Source organism: Zeugodacus cucurbitae, chromosome 4 (assembly GCF_028554725.1).
Source record: "Zeugodacus cucurbitae isolate PBARC_wt_2022May chromosome 4, idZeuCucr1.2, whole genome shotgun sequence".
In the NCBI taxonomy this organism is placed as follows: Eukaryota; Metazoa; Arthropoda; class Insecta; order Diptera; family Tephritidae; genus Zeugodacus; species Zeugodacus cucurbitae.
In genome coordinates, this window is record NC_071669.1 from 62,045,965 (window position 1) to 62,072,546 (window position 26,582).

The 26,582-nt window shown below is 36.4% G+C and overlaps 4 protein-coding genes across 4 annotated transcripts; 3 read left to right on the forward strand and 1 right to left on the reverse strand.

The window, feature by feature from the left end:
* Positions 1-7,208: 7,208 nt before the first annotated feature.
* On the forward strand, positions 7,209-8,264 carry LOC105212526 (uncharacterized). Its single transcript, XM_011184536.1, has one exon. The coding sequence runs from the start codon at positions 7,209-7,211 to the stop codon at positions 8,262-8,264; it is 1,056 nt and encodes a 351-aa protein (XP_011182838.1).
* Positions 8,265-11,895: 3,631 nt separating this feature from the next.
* LOC105212527 (uncharacterized) lies at positions 11,896-12,963 on the forward strand. Its single transcript, XM_011184538.1, has one exon. It carries the CDS (start codon positions 11,896-11,898, stop codon positions 12,961-12,963), a length of 1,068 nt encoding a protein of 355 aa, XP_011182840.1.
* A 2,805-nt stretch (positions 12,964-15,768) lies between these two features.
* Positions 15,769-20,243, reverse strand: LOC128921662 (uncharacterized). The gene is made up of 3 exons (XM_054229822.1): positions 20,163-20,243; positions 15,948-17,256; positions 15,769-15,875 (listed from the first exon to the last, which is right to left on the reverse strand). The coding sequence occupies exons 1-2, from the start codon at positions 20,241-20,243 to the stop codon at positions 16,495-16,497; spliced, it is 843 nt and encodes a 280-aa protein (XP_054085797.1). The 3' UTR covers positions 15,769-15,875; positions 15,948-16,494.
* Positions 20,011-25,016, forward strand: LOC105212492 (uncharacterized). The gene is made up of 3 exons (XM_011184495.3): positions 20,011-21,164; positions 21,284-21,334; positions 22,519-25,016. Exons 1-3 carry the CDS (start codon positions 21,156-21,158, stop codon positions 24,340-24,342), a joined length of 1,884 nt encoding a protein of 627 aa, XP_011182797.1. The 5' UTR covers positions 20,011-21,155; the 3' UTR covers positions 24,343-25,016.
* Positions 25,017-26,582: the final 1,566 nt, after the last annotated feature.

The window sequence follows — 26,582 nt, forward strand, 5'->3', positions numbered from 1 at the left end:
TCGGGTATTCCAGTGAAAAGACTTAGTATCTTATAATTTATACTAAATCTCTATATAAGAGATCTCCTTTAATCTCAAAATGAGGTCTCATGCTTTGGAAATCAATTAAATGGTTTATACATTTATCTTAAATCGTTGGAGCTACTATTACAATAGAACATTCTTAAATTCAGGTTCATCAAAGACATCATAGATTAGATTGCTTCCTTCCTTCCATCTGCTGTAGCCGTTTTGTATAGTATACAATAAAAGAGTTCCTTCAAGTTCTAAGAAGCATTAAGAAGAAAATGACTAATTTGTATAAGAATTCTCCTCATGTCAGCACTACACTTGGTGGGTGTGGTCTGAGCAACCGTGTCATCTTACTGCTGATAAGCTCGCTAACAAATTGCTTACACAATTTTGTGTTGATGTTATGTAATTATGGGTGTCAATCACTGGCAGAAGGTCACCGAAAAAATTATGTAAGAATGCGATTGAAAAATAAGCTAATGAGGGTCTATATATTTATCAAAGCTACACTTTCTTTTTAACAAAAAAAAATTACTTTAAACATACCTAAATGTACGTGTAATTGGTGGTGAAAGTGGAAAAAAACTTAAGAACATACAAATTTACATTCATAACTAGATCAAAGCACTCAACACCAACAATTTACTTCGCGAGTTTCTTCTCCTCAAAAAAAGACGATCCTTTAAAGTGCTCAAACATTGATATCTTCTTCATAATCTTAGAGCTAACATACCCAGGTGTGTATGTATGTGTGTGTTTATTCTCATGCAACTGTACAAATAAAAGGTCGATCAAACATCCCTCAGTGCTTGATAAGATGTTTAACTTTTCGGGAAAACTTAAACACACACACATATATTTTTCATTTGGCATTTTCAAAGGCGTCGAAAATTATCCGCAACAAAACCGTAGACCAGGTGTTGATGACCACACAGATGTTCCAAAATTAAAATATTATATACACAAGCTGCTCAATTTTGCATATTAAAAAAATATATGAAGAAAAAAATGCCTTTTTGTTTGATTGTTGATAAATACATATGTAATATGTAGTCGTACCTTGAGAAGTGCAGTCAAAAAGAACGTTTGCTACGCAGCAAAATTAGAGGCGAATAATCTTCTAAGAAAAGTTCGAAAAAAAGGGGTTGGATAAATGCGTATGCTCACATAATAATAGCAACAACATTGGCGCTGACATCACAGCACAGAAGTCGTGTTCAACAATGCAAACAAATAATTCATTTATGCTTAGGTGTATATTGGAATAATACGAGGGTGCGTTGAGTAGTATGTGTGACTTCGAAGAATATTTTTTTTAAGTATCAACTTATTTAAAGGAGTGGTCTCCGGTTGAATCTACAATGAGGTATCGGCGGTTTAATAATATTACCGTAAATACTACCTTTAGTTTCGAATATGGGTCCTATGCAGAAAATAAATCTAAATCTACAGTTTCGGTCAAAATGTCCAAAGTCTACTAACTGGCACCCCATTTCTAAATTTCCATAAATTTCCATTCAAAATATTTAAGCTCCACCACCAAAAGAACCGGAGCTATCAAACTTTTCAGCCAACCCTAGTACCATTTCTAAATATTTTCGTAATTCAACGCATGACTTTAAATTCGCACACTTTAAGAGTTACAAAAACAAACACATATGCCTCAAGACATTGAAAGGAATCACGCTAGAGTGACTACTGACCGCCCGAATGGTCTTCAGCTGTCAGCAAAGTGGTTGCGCGACCCTGTCAGGAATGTCTTGCACTTTTGGTGGCAAACAGACACACACAAATATACATATCTACGTGTGCAAATGCAGTTAGGCTTTTATAAATAAACAAATACATATACATACACACATGTTGCTGTCCAGTTCAATTGCGGCTGCATGCAAGTCAACTAAGTAAAAGTAGCCACAATGCAGCGATCACCACTTTTGCCGAGATTTCATGACCACTCAACGGGCTGTGTGAACTCACATATGCCGATATCAGTGTCTCTATGTATGTACATTTGCGCAGCTGTGCGCAATTTGACGAATTCAAATCGAGGGAATCACAGCTCACAGCTGCACAGCTGACCGTTCTGATACGTTTTTTCCTCTCTCTTTTTTTGTGGGTATTTCTGATATCGCCGCAGGGCAGCCGGCCAGCGAACAATTATCAAGCGCTCAGAGGTTGCGTCAACTCTTATAGTAATTTGCATCCGGAACTTGACTTCACAACAAAGCTCATGACACATACATATGTACATATGTTGGTGACTGATAGCGACATTGCTTTCTTATACTTATGTATGAATATAAGAGTGACTTTTTTCACAACATTTCTCAGAAATAAATCTTTCTCAAGATCAATTATGGTTTTCATACCGGAAGATTGAAAAAAAAATATTTCTAAACATTTGTAGCTAATGAAGTCTTCTAAAGTGCCAATTTGTATGCGCTCTTTGCCCAAAATTACTTGACATAACCTTCCTCTATAATAGCAACACCTTTATGTGGTTTATGTTTATTTTGACTTCGTAGTTAATGACCCTGACCTAAATGATTGGACGTTATAAATCAAATGAAATGAAAAAACAAGCTTTATACGAAAAACCAAGGGTCTACCATACTCTCCAGTTCTGGTGCTCTAACGACTTCCTCCTGTTCTGAGCTGGCAATAAAAAGAAAGACTGAGACCGAAACTGAGAATTATTTTGAAGAAAATACCACGATCCAATAAATCTGGATAGGGGGGTTTAAGATTAAATCTGATGAAATTTGAATTTGAATTACACATTATAAATTTCACATTTGAATAACTTTGCGCATCGAATGTAATTCAATAAATTAGTTTATAAAAGTTCTAAAAGCTTTTCTGGAGATGATTCGAGATTATCACACCAACTCTTATTGCCTTTATACTGATCGATAACATAGAATCTAGTCTTTTATCAGTAGTACGCTTTGACCTTTCATGGTTAGGTTAAGAATGTGTTTATGACACACCTCTATCTCTTCAATACGCATCGACGTGATTTCTAATGAGTCTTTTTAGGTTATTTGATTTCTTCTGCACTCCTACTATTAAGACTTTATTTATTGATATATAAAGAGTTGTAAATCTTGTAAATTAATCAAAAAAGTCTTCCAGTCTTCAGGTTAGGTTAGGTTAGTAGGCAGATCTCTGTAAAAACAGAAGATCTCACTTAGACAGCCTTGGCGCTGTCCATTGTGGTACCAATAAAACTCCCTGTGGATCAAAGACCTTTAGGATTCAGCAAAACGCTTGGAATCCGATACAAATTTCTTAAGACGGCTAAAATCGATTCTAGCCAATTCGCTAGGATCGCCGAAAAAGGGCCTTCCGAGGTGTTTCAACCTCAGTCTGGCAAAAGCTGGACAATGAAGAAGGAAATGCTTAGATGATTCCATCTCGCCTTCCTCCATACAGCTTTGGCAACTTGCATCTGTCACGATCCCAAGTCTCACCGCATGGGTACCCATTGGACAATGTCCAGTAAGCACACCCATGATGACGCTAAGATGGACCCTGTCCAGAGAAAGCAGTTGAAAGGACCGCTTACGTCCTTCCAGTCTTCAACTCTAAGATCATATTTGCTGCATGTCTACTTTCCCTCACGCTTAACATGGCATTTCTGACTCTCCACGACGTTTCTCGGATTCATTCAAAATTTCAATTGTCTTATTCTTAAGGCAGTAGTCTGCTTTAGAAGCCGAAAAAAGCTTTTTGAAATGATGAAGGAAATGATTGCGGTAAACGGAATTTTAAGACGATAGTGTACTATATTTATTATTAAAAAATATTGAAATTTTTTAAGTATTTTTCTGGAGCGCCTGGAGTCTGCACTTGTAAATCGGTGCCGGTGATGGAGGTCTTGCGATGTATCTGAAACAGTCGAACCAATTTTTTTTTTAAATTAAATTTCTTTTCTTTGTGAACTAAAAAAATACCGAAGAAGTTATAAAATTCCAAATTTTTTCGAAGTTTGAAAAAAAAATTCACTTTTTTAAGAATAAAACCTTGAATTTAAGTCGCAAAACAAGTAGTTTAAATAATACTTTTGTCCAACTTTTTTAGTTCAAATAGAAGATAATTTAATACTGAAGATAGATCACTTTGGTTTTTTTCGATCGGACATATATTCTTTTTGCTATCGCCGGCACCGTTTTCTAACACTTGTGAAAATGAAAACTCGAGAAAACGCGCTTTAAAGTAAAGTGCCTGAGCATTCGCACCTGCACGACGCTCGGCCACTAAAACTGCTCTAGCTTCGAAAATATGTCGAATTGGCCTCTGGAATTTTAAAGACATATTCTTGGATAGTTTTGGAAGAGATTTAAAACAAAACAAAAAAATCGATTTTTTGAAGCCTTAATAACAGATTTAGTACTTCTACCAGACATTTTAAGTAAAAGTGATCTAAAGTAAGAACTTGTTTCAATAATTATAGCGCTGACTTCTTTAATCCTGGTTGGGCACTCGAACTGGAGTTGGACTCCTCAAATCCACTGTCAAAATCTAATAATATAAATATTTTAAAAATGGCTCTAACTTCAATATCAGACACAATAATTCTCCTGGGCATGGGTTACTTTCCTCGAGGGTACTTGTAAAAATAATATTTCGTGTTTTTTATTTCATAATATAAATTTCTACTTTTTAAGATTAAAAAAAAATTGTATTTGTTTCCGAATAACAACCCTAATTTCCTGTTTCCGCTAAAGGCGTACCGCTTACCACGGCATTCAAGCACTGGCGCCATCTCATGGTGGTGGCCAGAGAGTATGCAGCAAAGATACTTACTTCTTAAAGTGTGCTAGATGTCGCTAGATGCTTGGTTGTTGTAATAGCTAGAAATGTTGAAGGTATAGTTAAGTCATATGAGTACTTCCTACACTGAGAAAAAAGTTTAATCCCTTTAATGCTTTCATATTATTTAGAGTGACACCCAAAAAGTTAATGCACTTCAGTTCTTGATATAATTCATCGGTATAAATGATACATAAGACCAAAGTAGACTTCAAATTGTCAATATCGATTATCCTTATTTATAAAAACCTAGTTCTAAGCTCAGTTTTAAAAAAATCAAGCGCAAGTATTTCTAGTATGAATAACAACTAACCACGCACTTAAGCTTGATGTGTAAAGACCAATAGAATTGAAGTAAACGCGCATCAGTTCAATGAATCCACTTTCCCTTCGTTTTCAAAAAATTCAGTTCGGAGTATGAATCTCTACAGTTCCAGGGTGCGGGGTATTCGTTTTATTTTCGATCGATAAATATGGCCTAATTATTAAAATATTAATCGTTTATAACGGTGTGTGTATTCGATTCACAATGGGCCTATTAAAGGCCTAGGTGCGTCATCTGACACCCACTTTACCTACCTTTAGCAACGGTGTGTGTATCGTGTAGTATCCTCTTATAGAACACATTTCGCTCTTGATAGTCATAATCCTGAAGTTGTAAGGTCTACATTAAAGTTTGTTTTAAAGCATAATAAGCCTCAGAAGTAGTATAAACCTTGCTATATAATGTAGCACCTATCTCTCGACGAACAAAACCCTCTCATTAAGCCTATACATATTCCGCATGTATTGTAATAATCGAGAGAAATAATTATCTATGAGAATTTAACACAGACAACGTATGTGCTTTATGATGACATCATCAAGTTCATCATTGAAAATCAGCTACCGCCGGAAGAGATTAGCGCTTTCTTTGTTGGAAAGTGTATTGGGAAAACGTCTAGGCTTCTCTTTAGGTTTCAAGTGGCATCCAGCTAGCAAGCAGAAGCAACGGCTGAGACGTTATTTTACATTCAACCAAAATGTCTTGAGGGTTTTCAGTACCAGTCAAAAAATACTTGAGTTCTTTTCAAATTCGTAGCAGTTTTCATGGAAAACAGCTCTGTTGCCTCTGGTGCCTATGGTTTTCCTTTTCCTCAAAGAACTCAAGAATAAAGTAAAGGAATAACAAAATGCGAAATTTTGAATAACGAAAAATTGGAATGAAAAACAAATATTTTTGGAACTAACGGACTTATTAGTACAACGCTCCAACAAGCTTACTAAAGCATTGCTCTCTGAGCAAATGAAGTCTCAAAATGCTTTCAACTTCTACATAAATACATACTTACATTTATACATTCCCACAAATATCGCCAAGTCTCTGAATGTTAAATAGTTACAAGCATTTGTTTAACCTTACAGCTTAAAAGCTTGTTTGTCAGCGCACGACGACATCACAGTCTTTGCTCATACTCACGAGTTGCATTTCGAATTACTTGATTGTCGCTCTCCTTTATATATTTACGAGCATATTATGTATATTCATATATACATGTGTGTATAAGTAATACCTACTTCTCTATACATGTACATATCCAGTACTCAATTGCGAAATTCAAAGCTTTTCGGACTGTCGACACTGATCAGAAGTATAAAAGCTAACGTTAAAACCTTGTATTTATATAATACATACATACCTATTTACCTTTATACTACCGACATAGTCAGGTATGTACGCATGTTTACCAACGTATGTGGCTTTGTTTGTATGTGACTCACTTAAGCCTATACAAACAGTACGGTTTCACTTGTTGATACTCACATGATACTCGCACGCTTCAAAGTCGGTAGATTTTCGCTCCGTACCGAACTACCGCTCAAATAGCCGAGGTGTACGAGAGTAACGGAATGTTCATACAAATGTGACGAGAGTATACGCTGCAATTTTGCCGAAACCATCTCAGCGCTCTCACTGAAAGTGCCTCCACAACACTTCTTTGCTTGCCATTTTACGCTTTGGGGTTTGCTTGCCTTAACTTCGTTTGCTCATGCACATACCAACGCACTTGCCGTTATATATATATACTTACATGCATACCTATGCAAGAGTGTGTGCCAAAGAATTGAAATTTTCAAGCGCGCTTACTGAGCGCACCGTTTTCGCTTGTTTACTCTGACGACGGTTCCATGTCTCTCGATCGTAGCCGATCAACGGTTACTATGCCAGCTACGCCAGCTTAGTATCCGATAGAGTTTGGAAGCAATAAGTTGTTTATTCGGTTGAGACGACGCTTGCGTGTTGCTGTACGTGGTTTTCCGGAGCTTTGCAGAGCTTGTTGTTTTAATTGAATTTCGCTGCTCTTTCTTATACATACAGACATACAGACATAGAGACAATGGAGCTAATAATGATAAAACATCGCGATTACAAAACGCGCAATATACTTACGACGGCGGAGCGCATTAAAGTGATCAAAGCTTACAAACACATGCCGAACTATCAACGCTTGGCGAGCACTTTCGGCTGCAGTGCCAAGCAGATCAAGAACATCATTGCGAATAAGGATGAACTGTTGCGGCATTACGATAGTGTGCGCGCTAACAAGATTACCGATGAGGTGACCAATCGTCGACAAGAGAAGATCGACTTCCTCGGCAAAGTGGTCTATGAGTTTCTGTTGCGCGCCCTCTTCTTGCGCATGCCGATCGGCACTACGATCATACGTCAAAAGGCATTCGAAGTTAAGGAGGCGATAGCTATTGAGAATTTCTCACCGAACAATGCATGGTTGCGAGACTTCAAAGCCACTTACAATCGTTTGGATTTAGCGAGCATGATGGAACACTTGCCCAGCGATATGGATCAGCGTCGCTCGCTCAAGTGCATCGATATCATTGAGTATGTTAGTCAGCAGGAGAGAGAAGAGCGTCGTAAAATGTTGAAGATGGCGAAAGATGAGAATTGCAATAGTGTGTGGGAGAGTGATGATGGCAGTAATACTTCTTCGTATAGTAACGAGCATACGGTGGAGCATATGAATAGCCGAGACGCTATAAATAACAACGCAAATGGTGAGGTGTGCAGCGATGCTGATAATGATATGAAAAGTAATGACGGCGATAGCGTGGAAAGTAAGCAAAATCTTGGTACTGATATTGAACCGATTGTGGTGAATCTCGCGTCAGATGATGAGGAAGAGAGTGCTGAGAGCGCCCATCCCGTCAAAGCTGAACCGATCATTTCGCCTGCGCCTAATCACAGCACATCACCGCCAAAGCCAACAACACTGCCTCCTTTCCCCGATATACACAGTTATATGGAGGCTTTGCGTCATCTAAGGGTGCTTGAAGACTTTGCTATGATTGAGGAAAACTATCGCGCCATTGGCTTGATAACTCAATTGGAGCAAATATTTAAGAATCCACCGAAATTGAAGAGTTTAAGTCATTGAATTGAAATAAAATATAGATAACATAAATGTTAGAAATAAAAATGTAAATACATACAAATACTATTCCTTACTATTAATACTATTTAAGAAAATGTATACATATACTTTTATATTATAATAATTGTTGACATTGTTCTAAATGTTATATTCTTAAGGCTTCTAAGTTTATTTTCAGTTTTTTCCTTATGATCTTTCTCAACATTCCTATGAACATGTTATTATAAGTGTTGAAAAAATAAACCATACATTTATTTAAATAAAGTCTTACTAGTTTATATTTAATTAATGACCAAAAAATAATTTCCGGAATTGAGAAAGCTTTCATAATCTTTGGCCATCTACTAAAGCTTCATATTGCTTTCAAGACACCTCTCTTATCTACTTACTGCAAAGCCATATTCATAAGCTCATAAATACAGGAGACATTGTTAAATGTCAAAGTGGCTCAGGATTTGGATAAGTAACTATTACGAGAGCTTTTCCACTGCTAGTCGGAAGTCGGGTTCTCCATATAACGGTGATTTATAAAATTTTGTAGACATTTAAAGATTTTCGAATAAGATTTTGGCTGCGCAAACTTTCTCGACAAATCAAATTATATCATCCAACGAAGTCGTATGTCATCAGGATATCACGACAATGCTGAGATTCAGCTTCTCCGGTCTGTAAAAGATGTTCTGGAGTGTCCGCTATACTCCCGGCGTATATATGATAGATAACGTCTGGGGATGGTTTATTAGAATGCTATATGAGAGGGAAAGCAATATACCATCAAAACGGAACTAATCGACGGCATAAGACTTGTTTGGTCAACCATTACACTAGTTTTTATGGAAAAACTATTGGGTTCTCTCCCCAATAAAATGTATGAAATTTTTGTCAACAAATATGGCACATCTCATTGCTAATTTAAGTTAAAAAATTGTGAATTATAAATTAAGAATGTTAAGTTTGACTTTTCACGTGAAATAAACGGAAAAATGTAGTTAGCGTAGGGGGCGCTATCCTGATGACCCAAATTTTGTACTGTTTTCGTTTTTATACTCTCGCAACAAAAGTTGCTAAAGATAATATTATAGTTTTGTCCACATAACGGTTGTTTGTAAGTCCTAAAACTAAACGAGTTAGATATAGGGTTATATATACCAAAGTGATCAGGGTGACGAGTAAAGTTCAAATCCGGATGTCTGTCTGTCCGTCCGTGCAAGCTGTAACTTGAGTAAAACTTGAGATATCTTAATGAAGCTTGGAACACGTATTCCTTGGCACCATAAGATGGTTAAGTTCGAAAATGGGCGATAACCAAAAACACATAAGGAGCTATACCTAAGCCATAATTAAAGTTATAAAAATAAAATTTGGAACATAGTATCGCATTAGGGAGGGGCACATTTGAATGTAATTTTTATGGAAAAGTTGGCGTGACCCCGCCCCCAAATAGGTTTTTTTTGTATATATCTTGCAAACCAATAACGCTATATAAACCAAACTTTCTGCAGTCGTTTCTTTTAGCCGTTTCCTTATACAGTCCAAAAATGAAAGAAATCGGATAATAACCACGCCCACCTCCCATACAAAGGTTAAAATGGGCGTGGCGTCGCCCACTTATGGGTCAAAAACCATATCTCAGGAACTACTCGACAGATTCGAATGAAATTCGGTATATAATATTTTCTTGGCATCCTGACGACACGTGTGGAAAATGGATGAAATCGGTTCACAACTACGCCTACTTCCCATATAACTCAATTTTGAATCCTTCTGATTCCTTCACTTTATAATGAATACATAAGGACCCGATAAAGATAGCGAAATAAAACTTTACACAAATACTGTATTTGAGCTGTGACATAACTTGTGGAAAAATTGTCAAAATCGGACTATGACTTTTCAAGGCCCCTGATATCAAACATGAAGAACTCAGTGCCTAAGGGTAATTTTTCACCGAAAATATAGGTAAATCTCTAAATAAATTACGAGAGTATTAAATGTTCGGTTGCACCCGAACTTAGCCTTTCCTTACTTGTTAATTCATTAAAATGTTATAATGAATCGTACTGTATCCTTTCATAGCTTATTTTGACCCATAGCTTGTTGCCTTAACCCAAATACTATGGATAATATTTGGTATCAACCATGGCGGAGTATATTTTGGCTTACAACATGGTTCTAGATCTCCCACTATATATGATCGAAAATAATCCAATGGATCCATACATTATAATATTAATGATGATTTCCATTCTTCTGAAGTTTCGAAGCTAAATAATCGGCCGGTATGCTACATAGAATATAAGGATCCCATCTCACTTTCAGGCCATTCATTCATTCGTCGCTTAGAAACTATCATTTTCGTTTCTATCATGTCATGGCTCTTTTGATACTTGAGATACATACTATTATTAATAATGTCAAAAACATATTCATTATAGAAATACATATGTATGTATGTATTTACATATTTAGAAAAGCGTAAGCTCAGAGCAAGCTGTTAACAAAAAAGGGGGTACTCACTACAAAGCTTCGAAAAAACGAAGAGTTAGTTGAAAGCTTCTCAAAAATATTCACGCTATTCAGTACTTCACTTTGCTAGTGTATTCAATTTTGAAGTATTCGGTGCCGTTCGAACTTTGACTTCCATAATTCTTTCATATCAAATAATTCTAAGCTTTCATAAATAAAAAAAAAAAATATTTCCGTTTTTAATATGTAATGCAAATACAAAACACCTGTGCAATGGCATCGAAAAAGTTTGGCCTAACTCAGCCAATATCAAGAGAGCAATTGGGCTCTCACAGAGCACTCGCTCTCAAACTCATTTTGAGAGTATGTTTGAATTGGACCTCCCGTGATCGCTTGGATTAGGCATTGTAGTAGTCATTTAAAAATTTATAAAATTAGCTAATTTGTTGTTGAAATAACACTAGATAACAGCTATAAAGGAAATTATATTTCCCTCGGCACTCTTTATATTCGCAAGCACATTTTTTTTCCAGTTATATAAAAACATTCGTGAGTTTATTGTATATACCCGACTGCAAAATATATATGCATGTACATACATAAATATTTATATGTGTTTTTGCTTACCTTCTTAAACAGCTGTTCGCCATTGTTTTCACTTGTTGATATGGCAGCGATAGGAGAGAGCGCCTTGCAATGTTTACAAAATTTCTTTGACGAAAGTATATACATACATCCATACATAGATGAATGTATACCTGCTCATATGTATTAAAAATTCTCGCTCAGACTCGGCGCTCATCCCTAAAGTCGCACCAAAACACTGCGCTCTTGAAAACAGTTTGGCGCTCTCGTATGTGCCGTAGTACATGTGTATGTATGTATGTGCGTCTGTATATATTTTTATCTGTGGAAAACTCTATTTTCAAACGCGCTTGCTGAGCAACATTTATATATGTATGTGTGTGCCGCTCCGATCGTTGCTGGCTTTGTGCGGTCCGCCTGCTCAGTATTCGATACAATTTGTTCGTAGTGTGTTGTTTTTTCGTGTGTGACGGTGGTTTTCCGGCGCTTTATATGACTAATTGTCAAAATTAAATAGTAGTGCTTGCTTTTGTTGTATGTACAAACTTATTTACACGCAACTAGATAAAGATACTAATACACAATGGAGCCGCAACAGCTGAAGATACGCGATTACAAGCCCTATAAGAAGCTCACTCTCGGTCAACGCATACAAGTGATTAAGGCCTACGCATGCATACCGAACTATCGACAATTGGCCATACATTTCGGCTGTAGTCAAATGCAGATCAAGAGTATTATGGCCAGCAAGGATGAACTGCTGCAAAGTTATGAGCGTAAACGTGCGAAAAACCTCAGCACCGTGGAGGACAATTCGAATGAGGCGAAAATCGAATTACTCGGCAAGGTAGTCTTTGAGTTTCTGCTGCGCGCACTCAATCTACGCATGTCAACCGATGCGACGGCCATACGACGCAAAGCGTTGGAGGTGAAAGAGGCACTGGGCATTGAGAATTTCACACCGAACGATGCCTGGTTGCATGCTTTCAAACTAAAGCAGAATCGCTTGGATCACATGCAGATGATGGAACAATTGGAGCACGATATGGATAGACGACGTTCATTGGATTGCAATGATATTATTGCTTATGTGCGCGAGCAGGAGCGTGAGGAGCAGCGCAAGTTGTTGGCCGAAGATGAACGCATTGCTATGCTGAGTAAAGCGTATGAGGAGTTGTGTAAAAGTGATAATGTGGAAGGTGCGAAAACTAAAGGGAAAACTGCTAACGAAGCCACTACAACAAAACCCCAAAGACAGCTGAAAGACAGTATCGAAGCACTTTTTATGAGCATAATGTCAGATGTGAAAAAGTCAAGCGTGGAAACGTCTCGGACAAAATTGAGAACATATGAGCGTGTGAAGCAGCAGGAACCCGCTGAAATCAATATAAAAACAGAAGCTGCGGAGGAGAGCTTAGTGTCCATAGTAAAAGTTGAAACCACCGATATTAGCGATAACAACAGTATGACAACTCAAAAACCAACAACCAAACATAAGCAACGTAACGCGCGTATAAGTAACTATAAGGAGGCGCTGCGTTATTTAAGAGTTTTAGAGAATTTCGTCATGACTGAGGAGAACTATAGCGCGCTTAGCTTGATAACACAATTGGAGTATATATTTAGGAATGCGGTCGATTCGAATACTTAAATCAATAACGGTTGCCGGTATACAAAATATACCGCGGAGAGTGACTATCTACGAAGTACATATATACAATTAGTAATCAATGTTTGTACAGCGCAAGCTCTAATTATTCAGATAGTGCGTAGACAAAATGTCAATGAGAGTGCTTAGAGGCACTTGTATAATTAGCGCAATAAGGCTAAGCACATAGTGGAGAGAACAGCGTAGCTGTGATACAAACAAAGAACATAAGTTAATAGTAATTAATATAGATAAATTCATATAAGTGATTAATATAATTTTCATCAAGATTATTGCTTTCTACTAATAGCATGATATACTAGTTTGAAGTTTAGTAAGGGCTCCTAAAAATAAGTCTTTGTAATACTAAAAACTTAAAATCAGAATTTTAAATAATTTTTTATGTCTTAAAATTTTATAGGTGAAGTCTAGCATAATTTTCAATTATTATTTACCAATTAATTTTTTTATGTTATTAGATCTTATATATTTATTTAAACTGTTTATTTTAAGAATAATTAATTAGAGTTAGCATTTTTAAATTATTAATAAAATTAATACAGTGGAACTTCTCTAACTCGAATCAGCATAATCCACAAAAAAACTTTGAGTTAAAGAGACTTCGAGTTATAGAATTTTCATTAAAACATAAAATTAAAAAAAAAATCAGGAAAATATAGATTTATACACAATTTTATTTATTAAATTCACAAAAATTTGTATGTTCATACGTTAAAACATGTATTCTGTAATTTTATTGGTTGCAGTTTGCTATTGTTTAGCTCTTGACGTTTGTATTCCATGCCCTGTGTTAGATGATTTATGCAATCCATAAGTGTAATATCATATTTTTTGTTCGCCTCCATACGATACATATATAGAGGGACTCTTTTAAAATTCTACCTCGATAGAAAAATTTTAAATTTTGTATTATGGCCTGACCAAAAAGTTTGATTTATGGAAGGAAATTTGTATGAAAGTTGCCTTCTATTGCCAGTTCAAAAGTTCGGAGTTATATAGAACTTCGCATTATAGAAATTCGAGTTAGGGAAAGAAATTTGTATGATATTTGGATTCTAAACGCTATTGTCAATTCAAGTGTTCGAGTTATGGAGATCTTCGAGTTATGGAAGTTCCACTATATAATACATATATCGGAATTTTTTTATTGTTTAAAAAATCACAGAAAATAATCTGATACCACTTTTAAAAACTTAAATAAATTTAACACTTAAATAAAAATATAAAATATCTTTCCACCCTAATGTACATAAACAAAAAAATTTACTAATTATGGCAAAAACTCTAAAATATACTTATAATATATAATACAATATCCACAAAACTAATTCGCTATAGAATTAGCTGCAGCAATAAATTTCGAAATTGATATTTAACTTATTTATGTGAAATGTTGAATAAATTAAAAGTTAATTTAAGCATATTTCAAATAATTTTAAACCGCTTTAGCAACAATATTTTACAAAAAATAAAACTCAATGCAAATAAAAATAAATAACTAGAAGTTAGGTGCTCATAGGAAAAAAGTAAAATCTCAGATAATTAATTTAATTTCGTATTAAAAAAAAGTATATTTTTTGTTGTGCAAAATAAGTCACTTTGGCATTCAGCTCTTTCTTAAGCTGAATAAGCGCTGAATGATACTGAAAAGCTTGGTATAGAGTTCCAGATTTAATGTGTCTGGCAAACATAATCAGTGCTTTCGGGTCGAATGCCTTATAAATTGTTAGAGCTAAAATTTTATATTTTTTTTTTAGGGTTAGGGTTTAGTTTTAGCAGAACTTTTTTAAATCCACTACTTTTTATTAATTAATTTATCTATGTATATATTTATAATGCCAAATGAAATCAATTTTAACGAATATAAGAGACTAAATGTATATCAATAAATACTTATGTAAGTAAGTACATAAAAATTTAGTAACATTTAAAAAAAAAAATAGTAACCATTACATATTCTTCATAAATTAATAAAAAAGTTTTTATTATAGTTACACATTATACAAATATCTATAAAAAAAGTGATAATAATACTTTTTATTTATTAAACATTGTTCAGACGTTTTTGACGTATCAAATTCTTCATAACTAAGTGTAGCTACTTTAAAGGCGTTTGCTTCGACAACACTCTCTGACAGGCCAGTCGTTAAAGATTTATAAGCTAAACTTTGGAAAAGCAAAATAATGCGATTTTTAGCTCCCAAAGGATCGGGAAAATTTTTAATTGTCGAGCTTTTTGCCAACACTTCGGTAAAACTCGATTTTATACATTCTGTCAGTTTAGGCGTTGTTTTACACGGACTCGATACAGAAGCTTCATCATTTTGCAAAACATCAACTTGTGCATACTTTGGCGAAGGCAAAGGTGGTCCAGATAATTCAGTCTCATTGCAACAGTATCATCGTTGTCATCTACTCGCGCAACTGAATAGAAAGAATAATTTTTATTAGAAATAAATTAAATTATTTATATTATTGCATATTAACTTCTACTCAGTTATTATATTATCTAAAAAGGACATCTCTGCATGGGACTTGAATTTCTTAAATTGTTTTTCGGTCTTCGCTGATAGATAATCCTTTTCTTTTTTAGATGTCACGCAGTGATTTCCAGCGTTATCTGCACCATGCCTCTGCAAACGAAAATCAAAATACAAATTTGTCTTTTGTTGTTGTTAAAATACCTTTGTACCTTTCGTATTTAAATCCTCTGAAATTTACAGCCAAATTGTTTTCTTAAAACTGGTATTTCGATATTCCGGTAATTGGTCGATATTCGATATATTGGAATTCCGGATTCATTTTTATGAGTTTTTAAAAATTTGGCAGGAACTTATAAATCCATTTATCCGTTGGTAATTTTCACCACAGTGAAGTCCTCTTTGAAATGTCTGCTAAAAGAAGAAAACAAAATACTAGTAATAGAAAAAAATGAACTTCCTAAATTAAGACAACTTCAAACTCACCTCTAACAGACCCGCCAGCAGATTCTAGTGATACGTTGCTTCGGCAACACTTAATTTACTTTCCTAGTATTTGAGTTTTAGTTGCTAAAGGGTTTATACTCCCGAAAAGGAGACAATCCCTCGACATAGTCTAATCTTGTTGATAATTTTTTGTCGGTGTCAACGGAGTGTTCCGACGAGTTCGTAGTTGACATCCAATAATCCACATTATTTGCTTTTGACGACCGAGCGGTGGCCATTACAGCCGGTAGCGATGTCTCCTGTGCGTTCGCTGTAGTGATATTATTAAAGGCTGCAACTTTGGTTGAGCAACCCTCCACGGGAGATTTTGCCGCGAGCTGACGGTGCCCGACCTTGAATTGCACCATGGAAAACAATAAGTGTGCCTTGCCACCTGCAGATTTTAGAAATGAGAACGAGTCTTGGTCTATGCCAAGCACAATGAGATCCCCTTCTGGAATGCTACTGCGGTGGAACACCTCCCAGAGATTAGTTCTTAATTCTTTGTTCTGCTTCGCCAGCATCTTGATTATGCAATCCGTAGACATTACTGACATCTTTCCTTTGATGAAGATATGGGTTTTTGTAGTCTGGGGACATCTTCGTCACTCACAAGGCGTAGCTTGGATTTATCCCATAACTGTGGAAGAGCCTCCACCATGGAACGAATGGCTTCCACATCTTCGACGGTGTTTATGGCCAGCCGAAAAACACCTTTCTCGAAGCGTGCAGTATCGATTTTGAAGACAGACCTATCCGAGGACGACGACAGGATTAGATCCATTAGACCATCACTGAACGCCGCCTCAAACTTAGTCTGCTGCTCGCCCGACATGCTGCCTCCCGGTCTCTCTGCATCGATAACGGCGTAGTTAAAGTGATTGTTCGTCTCCGCGCTTGATCTCTTAGCTTTTTCCTCACCACTAGAGGTGACAATATCCCTCGTAACGGTCTTTGGAGTTGTGGGACTATTGCTAGCGCCCTCATTCGACACCTGGCTAGTGGCTTCATATTTTGTTCTCTTAAAGGATATAGTGTCCTCCGGAGTTTGAACTTCTTCTTCAGAGCGTGGAGTTTGATTGTTTTCGGGATTACCAGCACTTGCCAGTGAACCAATTCCAGCTTCTAATAAGCGTCGTTTACGTGCTGCACGCCTAGCGGCCCCGGAACGTTTCTTAGTTTTGTGTTCAGGGTTTACTTCTCTTTCTGGTTTTGTATTGTTTGACGTATCTCTTAGTTCATTTGCGAGCGGGGTTGGGGCCTCCAGAATGTGGCCCCTGCCACAGTTGATGCTGTAGGTGGATTTCCACTTCCGTGTTTACCACCTGGAGTAATGATCCTATTGTTTATACCTTCGCTCATTTTGATATTTGGTTTTGCATTTTTCCCTTACGACCAAGGTGGACGGCTACTTTTAGAGGGCATTGTTCGTTTCATCCTCATATACACCGAAATACTTATTCATTCAAGTCATTCAGCGTTCTCCATCCAACCCTCCTCCTTTTTCAACACGCGCTTGGGACCGGCTTCGGCGGAGTTAAATGTGACCGGAGGTTCAGAATGACTTCCAGGACTCCGTATGTTCCGCGTAATAGCAGAGCGAAATTCACCGTCTCCGCTACTTTGAAGCACCGACCAACGGTAAGCACAAGGGCAGTATAACTAAGTATTCTCCGATAACCATTCCAATATGTAGTGACATAACTCACTTCACCGCACCATTTATTTTAGAACAGTCAGAGACAGATAGACATTCGTACTCCGATGGCACATTTGGGGTCACGTACATAGTAGCAAAATGATCGTTTCCGACACTGTACTATACAGGGTAGAAAAGCAGATGTGTACTACTATCCGCAGATTCAAGGAATGTAAAGCAGTATCGGTCCATTCCCTGATTTTTTGATGTAGCATTCGCTGGCTGATTCAAGATAAAAAGGCTGTACGCAATACCCTTCAGTGTGACTTTATTCGATCCTTGAGAATAGCGAGCTATATTGGATTAGTTTCGATTTAGGACATCCAGATTTCATCTACCACTTTAATTGCAGCGTCTACGATAAAATTCTGAAATTTGAATAATATTTATTAAGGCGAATTTGATTATATTAAAAACATAAAAAATACTTTGATAAACTAAATATTTATACTCTCGCAACATATTGCAGAGTATATAACGTTTGTTTGTAAATCGTAAACTAAACGAGTCAATGTCAGAAACACTAAACTATACAGAAGATGGCAGAAAGAAACTGCACAAGGGCTTTTTTGAAAAAATGAAAAATGGGCGTGGCATCGCCCACTTATGGTTCAAAAACCAACTAATCAACCGATTTCAATAAAATTTGGTACCTAACATTTTCTCGATATTGAGATGATATCGATGTAAAATGGGCGAAATCAGTTAATAATCTCGCCTACATCCCATATAACACAATTTTGAATATCATCTGATTCGTTATCTTTACAAAATATACATCAAGAACTAATGAAGATACTGGAATAAAACCTTACACAAACACTGCATTTGAGATATGGCATCACTTATTTAAAAATTATCGAAATCTAACTATAACATTTCAAGGCCCCAGATATCGTACTTGAAGACCTCACTGCCAATGGATGATTTTTTACCGAAAATACCCGTAATCTCTCAGATATTTTAAAGAAATTCAGAGGAAATCTTTTTCTTCTAATAATGCGTTTCTGTGCCAAAAATTAGAGAACCAGGGTCATAACTTCCCCTAGCTACCCTATATCTAATATTAGGGGTTTTAAACTTCCGTTGGACTTTATACCGAGATATCTTCGCAAAATTAAATACGCGTACGTTCGTTGATATAATGTAGCTTGGCGTTTAAAATGAGTAAAATCGATTCAGGAATTATATCAGCTATATCATGTATGTATATATGTACATACAATGATTTTCGTTATTTTTGCGGATTTTTTTTCGAATAAATGGGTCAAATTGTGTGTTATCTTAATAAAATTACATAAATAAATTGCGAGAACATAATCCATATTTTTGGTTTTTACTTCCAACCCTCCAGCCGAACTTCGAGGACTACCGATGCAATTAATCAAAAAATCAAGATAGAATATGGAATATATAGGCACAACAATATATCATCGTCTTTTAGAACGACCTATAACATTAAGGGTTCTAAAATTCGCCTTTACTCGAAATCAGTAGAATAATTTATAAAATTTTTCATCGGAAAATTGTGTGAATCAGTCAGATATTAAATAAACTAAAATTTTTATCGTATTGTGAAAAAACCAAGCCGCTCCAGCCTGTACAATGAAGTCAATTTTTCGAAGATAAGAAATTTCTAATATTATACATATATAACAGTCCAACTTGAATATGACCCAATATTTCGTAAAACTTTTTACATTATTGGCCCCCCTCCAACTTAGTAATACATATATATATGAATATGGTTAAGAATATATATATTTACACCGAAGCATACATTTTTAGAGTGATAACACAAAATACTATATAGAACTTAGTCAACTCTCGATTTTTAGCATAAATTGCTTACTTACGAACCTCTAAGCTGCATACATATTTAAATACTAATAATAATAATATACATACATTCATATATTTATTTAACATCATTCACATATGCAATATCAGCCGAAGCGCGAAATCTAAAAATAAAACGAATTAACATGTACTACATGTATGTATGTATGTATGTATGTATATAAGATAATACAAGTACATATACCCATAGCTACATACATAATACCTTCAGTCGTACTCAACAAAGTTAGGCGATACTCAGAGCGCACCCAGTTAATGCCTGTTCTAAAGAAACGGTTATGTGAGTAAATGCTCTCACAACACACCAACACATACGCGCAAAGGCAAAGCGAGCGTACATACATATGTGTGAGCGACAACAACACTGACTCTCGTCAGCCTACTTTCGCCAGCATTGTTTGTCTACAATTGTTGGTTATTGTATGTTGTTGTTGTTGAGCTGATTATCGGCTCTTGCTAAACACGTTTTTCGTTCGATCCGCGTCAGCTCAACGCGTGGACCTGGTTGCGTGAATGACGAAAAACGTGGCTACGAAGTACCGTTGGAGAGCCAAACGAAACTACACGACACGACAGAGACACACACACACACATGCAAACCTTCGCGCGCTCTCTCTCTCTCTCTCTCTCTCGCTGTATTTCTCTTTTACGCTCACTTGCGCTTGTTTTTCAGCTCCATTTCGAGGGCGTTTGCAACGGTTAGTTGGCGGCACTGTAGGGAGCGCATCGGCGAGCATTTTGTGGAAGTACTCAAGTGAATTTAGTATTGTTTTGTAGCTTTCATTGTTGATAACGGAACGAAAAAGTGTTGGATCGTTGGCGATTTATTTCAATTTTTTGCTAATACAAGCACATATACACTCACACACACGCACATATAATAGAAATATAATCGCAGATCTGCAAAGTGAATGAAGACAAATCGCGCGGAAGAAAGTGTTTTAAAGCCAATCTACGCACTAGCACATTATTTAGTCGTACAACAACAACAACAACAACAACGTGAAGTCGTCAAAGCTCAAGCGGTCTAATGCAACAGCAACGTTTGATCTGTTATAGTTGTTGTTGCTAATTCACATTGCTTTTCGTGAATCACACGCGGAGCGAGCAATCATCACCTGACTAACTCAACGACAAACTGCCAAAATAGCCACAACAACAACAACAACAACTGTATCACTGAGTGCAACAGCAACAACCTACACACACACACACACTTCGCATCTCATCGCTCATCGCATAGCAGCGCTGCAAATATCAACGTTGGAAAACCGGTTAACCACGTCGAGCCTGCACTGTGCGCTTGCTCATGCCGTTTTTTGCTGTTGCTGTTGTTGTTGCATACGCGTTTTGCGCACAGCACAAGGAAAAAACTGGTTACGTCGTGCGCTAACAAATCGCGGACCGGTTGGGCGAGTTCGGTGTTGTTGTCTGTGTTTTTTTTCACGTCGCTGAGGTGGCGAAGTCTGGTTTTAAACTCTAACGACACTGAGCTCTTAAGTGTTCTGGTTTTCTGTGTTAACTTATCATCATTGTTGTTGTTTTTTTTCTGTTGTTGTTGTTGTTTCAAATCGGGGAACGTTTGAACGGTTTTTATTAAACGCTAAAACAGGCTTTGCCATTTATCATTACAGTTTCAGCCGTCGAACATGGCTAAGGTGAGTGAGTGTGGTCAAGTGAACTTTTTTCGTTTTTTTGAAAATTTTAATGCATAATTAAATTAATTTATATTTGAATATTTATTTTATTTTACATATTTTCAATTGGCACAACGCAGGACACAATTTCACTGAGGAATAAGTCGATACCGGAGATCAGCAAGAAAAAGGTGAGTGCAAGAGATGCTTTCTTTAACTAGACTAGACTTTCTTGGGTAGAGCATTTATTCCGTTTTTAGGCAATAATTATAATATTTGTTAAATTATTTGTATTACATACAGATGTATGTAAAGATATGAGACGGAATGGGAATTTGAATTTAAGTATTCAAATTTATTACAAATTCCATTCTTACTGAGTACTGTTATACACATTTTTTTTTAGTGTTTATATCTCGAAAACTAATTATTTTCGTTTAATAATAATCAGTAAAGTATTCTATTCATAGAGGTCGATCAGCTGAGTCAATTTTGATCTAAATTGACCAATCGTTTTTGCTCTTCAATTATACTAAATTTAGCTTAAGCAATTAAACAGCTGAGAAAATAGTTGATTCTGGGAGTTTTCGAAAACTTTGCTCAATAAAAATTGTTTCTTCATCCCACTGTCGCACACAAATTTTTTTAATTAAATACTAATTGATCAATTAGATATTACTCCATTATATGAGAAATTGACCCAATTATATATATAATAATATATATATGCGATATTTACTTCTTGTTTAGCTACTGATCTACATCAATATCACTGTGGACTAGCGTAATCCATGAAATATACAGAGGATTCTTAATATGGTCTTATATAAGATCAAATAAATACGAATCAATCGACCAGTTAATTGCGCCATTATATGGTAAATTGAGACATTTAGGCTGAAGTTTTCGAAAACGAAATATTGATAGACCTGCTTGAGCAATATTTTATTTTAATATGGGCAGTTGAATACTAATTAATCAATTAGTTAATTGTTCCATTATGTGGTAAATTGATACAATTAGGTTGAAGTTCTCGAAAACGAAATATTGATGGATAATATTTACAATTATACACACAAAGATTTTTCCAAAATCAGTTGCTAAAGAAAGGGCTTATGAGGATCTCGCAGCACAAATCGTTCAATAGCTACTCTTTTTTGAAATTCGAAAGTGACATAAGCTTATTTGAATTATGCGTCAAATTTTTTCGAACAAGATATACATACATTTGTGAAATTTCAAAAAACACGCAGAATTCTAACGAACCCCAACATCCTACCCAACATTTGCGATGATACCTCTACAATTTTTCAAATTCCTATTACAAATTCCATTACCAAAACTCTCAACTAATCAGCAAATCATAACATTACAGAGTGTCAAGGACTACATCGACATCGATCAAACCGTATTGGAACCGAGTCCGCAACGCATACGCAACATATTGACGCTGGAGGAGCGCGTCGCCGCCATCGAGGCGTACGATTGTCGGCCGATGTACACGAAAGTGGCGAAAATGTTCAACTGCAGTTGGGAGCAAATCAAGAATATAATCGCCAATCGTGATGCCATTATGGAATTCTATATGGCCACACGTAGCGCTGAAACGCAAAACGATTCCAATCGGCTGGAGTTGCGTTCGCGTAAAATACGCTTTCTCGGCGAGTGTCTGTACGAGTACATACAGCGTGCACAATTTCACACGAAAGCGCACATAACGGAGGAGCTGTTGCGCATGAAAGCCATCGAATTTCGTGATATTATACAAATCGATAATTTCATGCCGAACAAGGCGTGGATCAATCACTTTAAGGCGACCTACAATTTTTCGCTGTCAAATCGACAAATCACAATCACACGCACACCACCCACCTCGCTGGATCTCAAGGATATCATGACCTATTGCACGAAGAATAAAGCGAAAGTGGAGGCGTCGAGTCCAGGTGCGGTTGAGGATAGAGAATCCGATCTATATCGCACTGCGACGCGCATCGCTATCTCTGGCGAGAACGAAGCCGCTTTGCAGGAGATGAAACAGCGACGCTTGCGCAAGATCAACTTCCTCAAGAAGTCGCTTTTCGAGTATTGGCAGCGCGCCAGGCATCACCACAAGATGCGCATGAATGAGAATTCGTTGCGCAAAGTCGCTTTCGAATTGAAAGAGATGTTGAAAATCGACAATTTCTATCCGGATAAGGAGTGGTTGACGCAGTACATTACGGTCATATATCCCACAATGCTCAAACAGGCACAGGATACGCGGCCGCCGCCATTATCGCTCGATTTGAAGGACATACTGAGCTACTGCAGCCGGCAGGATAATAAGAAGCAAGCGCCCAGCACCATAACGCTCGCGCCGAAGGAGGCAACACAGCAATGGGAGACAGCGCAACAGGCGGCAACAACATCCGCTACAACAACAACACCGCTAGTGCAAATTCACACCTTCAATCTGCGACGCAGCGATGAAGGTGTCAAGCAGGCTGGCGCCACAACAAGCACTAAACCTACAACAACAACAACACTAACGTCAGTGACAAAAATCAAAGAAGAAGTTATAGATCTGGATGCGGATGAGGAGGAGCAGGATGTGAAACCTAACTTAAATGAACTCTTGCCACCACCACCATCACCATCGCCTACAAAAACAACTGCACCAGCTGTTGAAACTAATAAACGCCGCAGCACACCAACACCACCTGCCACCACGCCCACCATACAAAATGGACAACAACAACGCGCGACGAAAGTCACCACACCACATGCCGCGCAGTTGCCGGTTTTAAGGGTTGTGAGCTTAAGTGAATTGGTGCCACCGCTCGCTCCGCTACCAACAGCTACGTCGCCAGTCACCTTACCACCCACACAAGCCAAGGAACAAACACAAACAACAAGTTTACAGCGTAAGCGCCCAAGCAGCGAGACGAGCTTCACACATCAACCTTTGAAGATACAAAAAATCGAATCGATTGGCGCGCAAATTGCCGAGCAACCAGCACATAGTCCTGGTCACTGGTCGGAGCATAGCGATCGCGAGGAGGAGGAGTTGCCCAAACACGTAACGAATTACACGGACGCGTTGAAGCTGTTGAAGCCGCTGGAGGAATTCGCGATGCTGGAGGAAAACTATCGTGTGATCGGTTTAATATCACAGCTCGAAGAGATCTTCAAGCATCCACCGCCGAAGGAAGATAACTAAAATGAAGTTTATTGTTAAATTATTGTTTCCTAAAAGAAGTAGTCTTAGGCGGTGTTGTTGACTTGTTTTAAAGTTAGAGTGCCGCATTTAATTATGTAATTAAAGCCTGCTTGTAAATATTAAAATGTAGTATATTTAACTGAATAAATTGAGTTTATATGTAAAGATCTTAGTACAGAGCATTAAAACACCCATACACATACAAATATGAATACTTAGTTATAGAAAATGCTACGTATTTACAATCTCTATGCGATTCAATAATATTTGACGCATGTATGTGTATGTATGTGATATATGTATATATATCTGCTTAACTATTAATTTAATATTATTCTTACGTAATTGAAGTTTTGTTTTTTGCTAATAAAATACATATATATATAGAATGAATACACACTTCGATTATCAGTACTGATGTTGTTGTTATAAAAGGCGATAACTTTACTCCAGATGCTTTCAGAATGAATGGAGTTTTTACAGTTGCCTAAAGCTTCAGTTTTCATATACAATCATAGAAGCTCCTCTTTTATGTAACCTCAACTACATCCAGGAGATATTTTATGTTCAAAAAAATTTTAAACTTACGCCAAAAAATTTGCATTAAATTAGTCATATTTTTTAAGTAATTAATGAATTACTGTAAAACAATAAATATGCATAAAAATGAATAATATTTTTATTTCTCTTATCGCAATCTCAAAAAAACATAACCTACATACTGGCATGAAATATATTTAATTTTCCTTTTAAATTATATAATTTTTTAATCGAAATGGAGTTGAAGTGAAAATACATACATATTTAATTATTAATTAAATAATATACAATCATATATCTTCTTTGAAGCTCAACAAATCTGATTTTATCTATCCAAACTAAATTTCAAAACAATACTAAGTCGACAGATTTTAACTTAGCGTCCCTTAAAAAGTTGTATCTAAATATTTAATGCCCATTTCAATTAAAATTTTTAAATTTTTTATTATCGTTAACAACTCAAACTGAAAACAAGTAAGGAAAGGCTAAGTTCGGGTGCAACCGAACATTTTATACTCTCGCAATTTAATGAAGAAATTTAACCAATAAATATATGCGGAATAAAGCTCACCGTTTTTTGAAAAACCTATAATTAGGTATATGGGAGCTAGGAGAAGATACTTTTGAAAAACCTACAATGAGGTATATGGAAATGTTATGACCCGATTTTAATAATTTTTGGAACAGAGACACACTATTAGAAGAAAAGATTGAGATATCTGAGAGATTTACCCATATTTTCGGTTAAAATTTATCCTTAGGCGCTGAGTTCAACATGTTCGATATCTGGGGCCTTGAAAAGTTATGGTCCGTTTTCGACAATTTTTTCACAAGTGAAGCCGGAGATGATATGCACTAATTGTGTAAAGTTTTTGGTTTTCGGCATTTTGTGGGCGTGGCAATGGTCCGATTCTGCCCATTTTCGAACTTGATCTTCTTATGGTGCCAAGGAATATTTGTCCCAAGTTTCGTCAAGATATCTTAATTTTTACTCAAGTTACAGCTTGCACAGACGGACAGACATCCGGATTTCAAATCTACTCGTCACCCTGATCATTTTGGTATATATGACTCTATATCTAACTCTTTTGTTTTAGGTGTTACAAACAACCGTTATGTGAACAAAACTATAATACTCTCTTTAGCAACTTTGTTGCGAGAGTATAAAATATTAAGGTTTAATTGTTATCGTTTTTCAACATTTTAGTGGACTATTTAAAAAAGTGGCAATTCTTTACCAGCATTTATCGAAGGGAATTAAGATTTCAACGAATATTAGTTGTAATTCCAAAAAGAGTTTAGTTATTGTAAGGTTGAGTTATTTCAATTTCAACCCAACAAAGTTTAAGGGGTCAAACACCCCCTCCCCCCACCAATTCTCGATTCCAAAAAATCTATTTTTTGTTTATAATTCAATTTAAACCTATAACTATTCAAGAATGATCATTTAAAATTTAAAGTGAAAATTTCAAAAACTCTTCAAGATAAAGCCGATTTATGGTGGAAACGTTAGGGGAAGGCGAAAACGCCTCAAAACTTTAAACGGGTTTTCCTCGAAACAGTGTTTTTACGACTGGCGCATGAGGTTACTCAAAACCTATTAATCCAATCGGGTTCAAATAGGTTATCAAATCGGTGAAGATCTTTTTTACTTTTCAACTTGATTTGTGCCTGAAAATAAGACGAACTTCAAAACAAAA

What these genes read in the sequence shown, in the direction of transcription:
- LOC105212492 (XM_011184495.3), top strand. An exon ending in CGGAGATCAGCAAGAAAAAG is followed by an intron (nt 21,335 to 22,518) that starts GTGAGTGCAAGA and finishes ATAACATTACAG; the next exon opens with AGTGTCAAGGACTACATCGA.
- LOC128921662 (XM_054229822.1), bottom strand. Translation starts at nt 20,243, where the DNA reads ATGCTCGCCGATGCGCTCCCTACAGTGCCGCCAACTAACCGTTGCAAA. An exon ending in GAGCTGAAAAACAAGCGCAA is followed by an intron (nt 17,257 to 20,162) that starts GTGAGCGTAAAA and finishes TAAACACGGAAG; the next exon opens with TGGAAATCCACCTACAGCAT.
- LOC105212527 (XM_011184538.1), top strand. Translation starts at nt 11,896, where the DNA reads ATGGAGCCGCAACAGCTGAAGATACGCGATTACAAGCCCTATAAGAAG.
- LOC105212526 (XM_011184536.1), top strand. Translation starts at nt 7,209, where the DNA reads ATGGAGCTAATAATGATAAAACATCGCGATTACAAAACGCGCAATATA.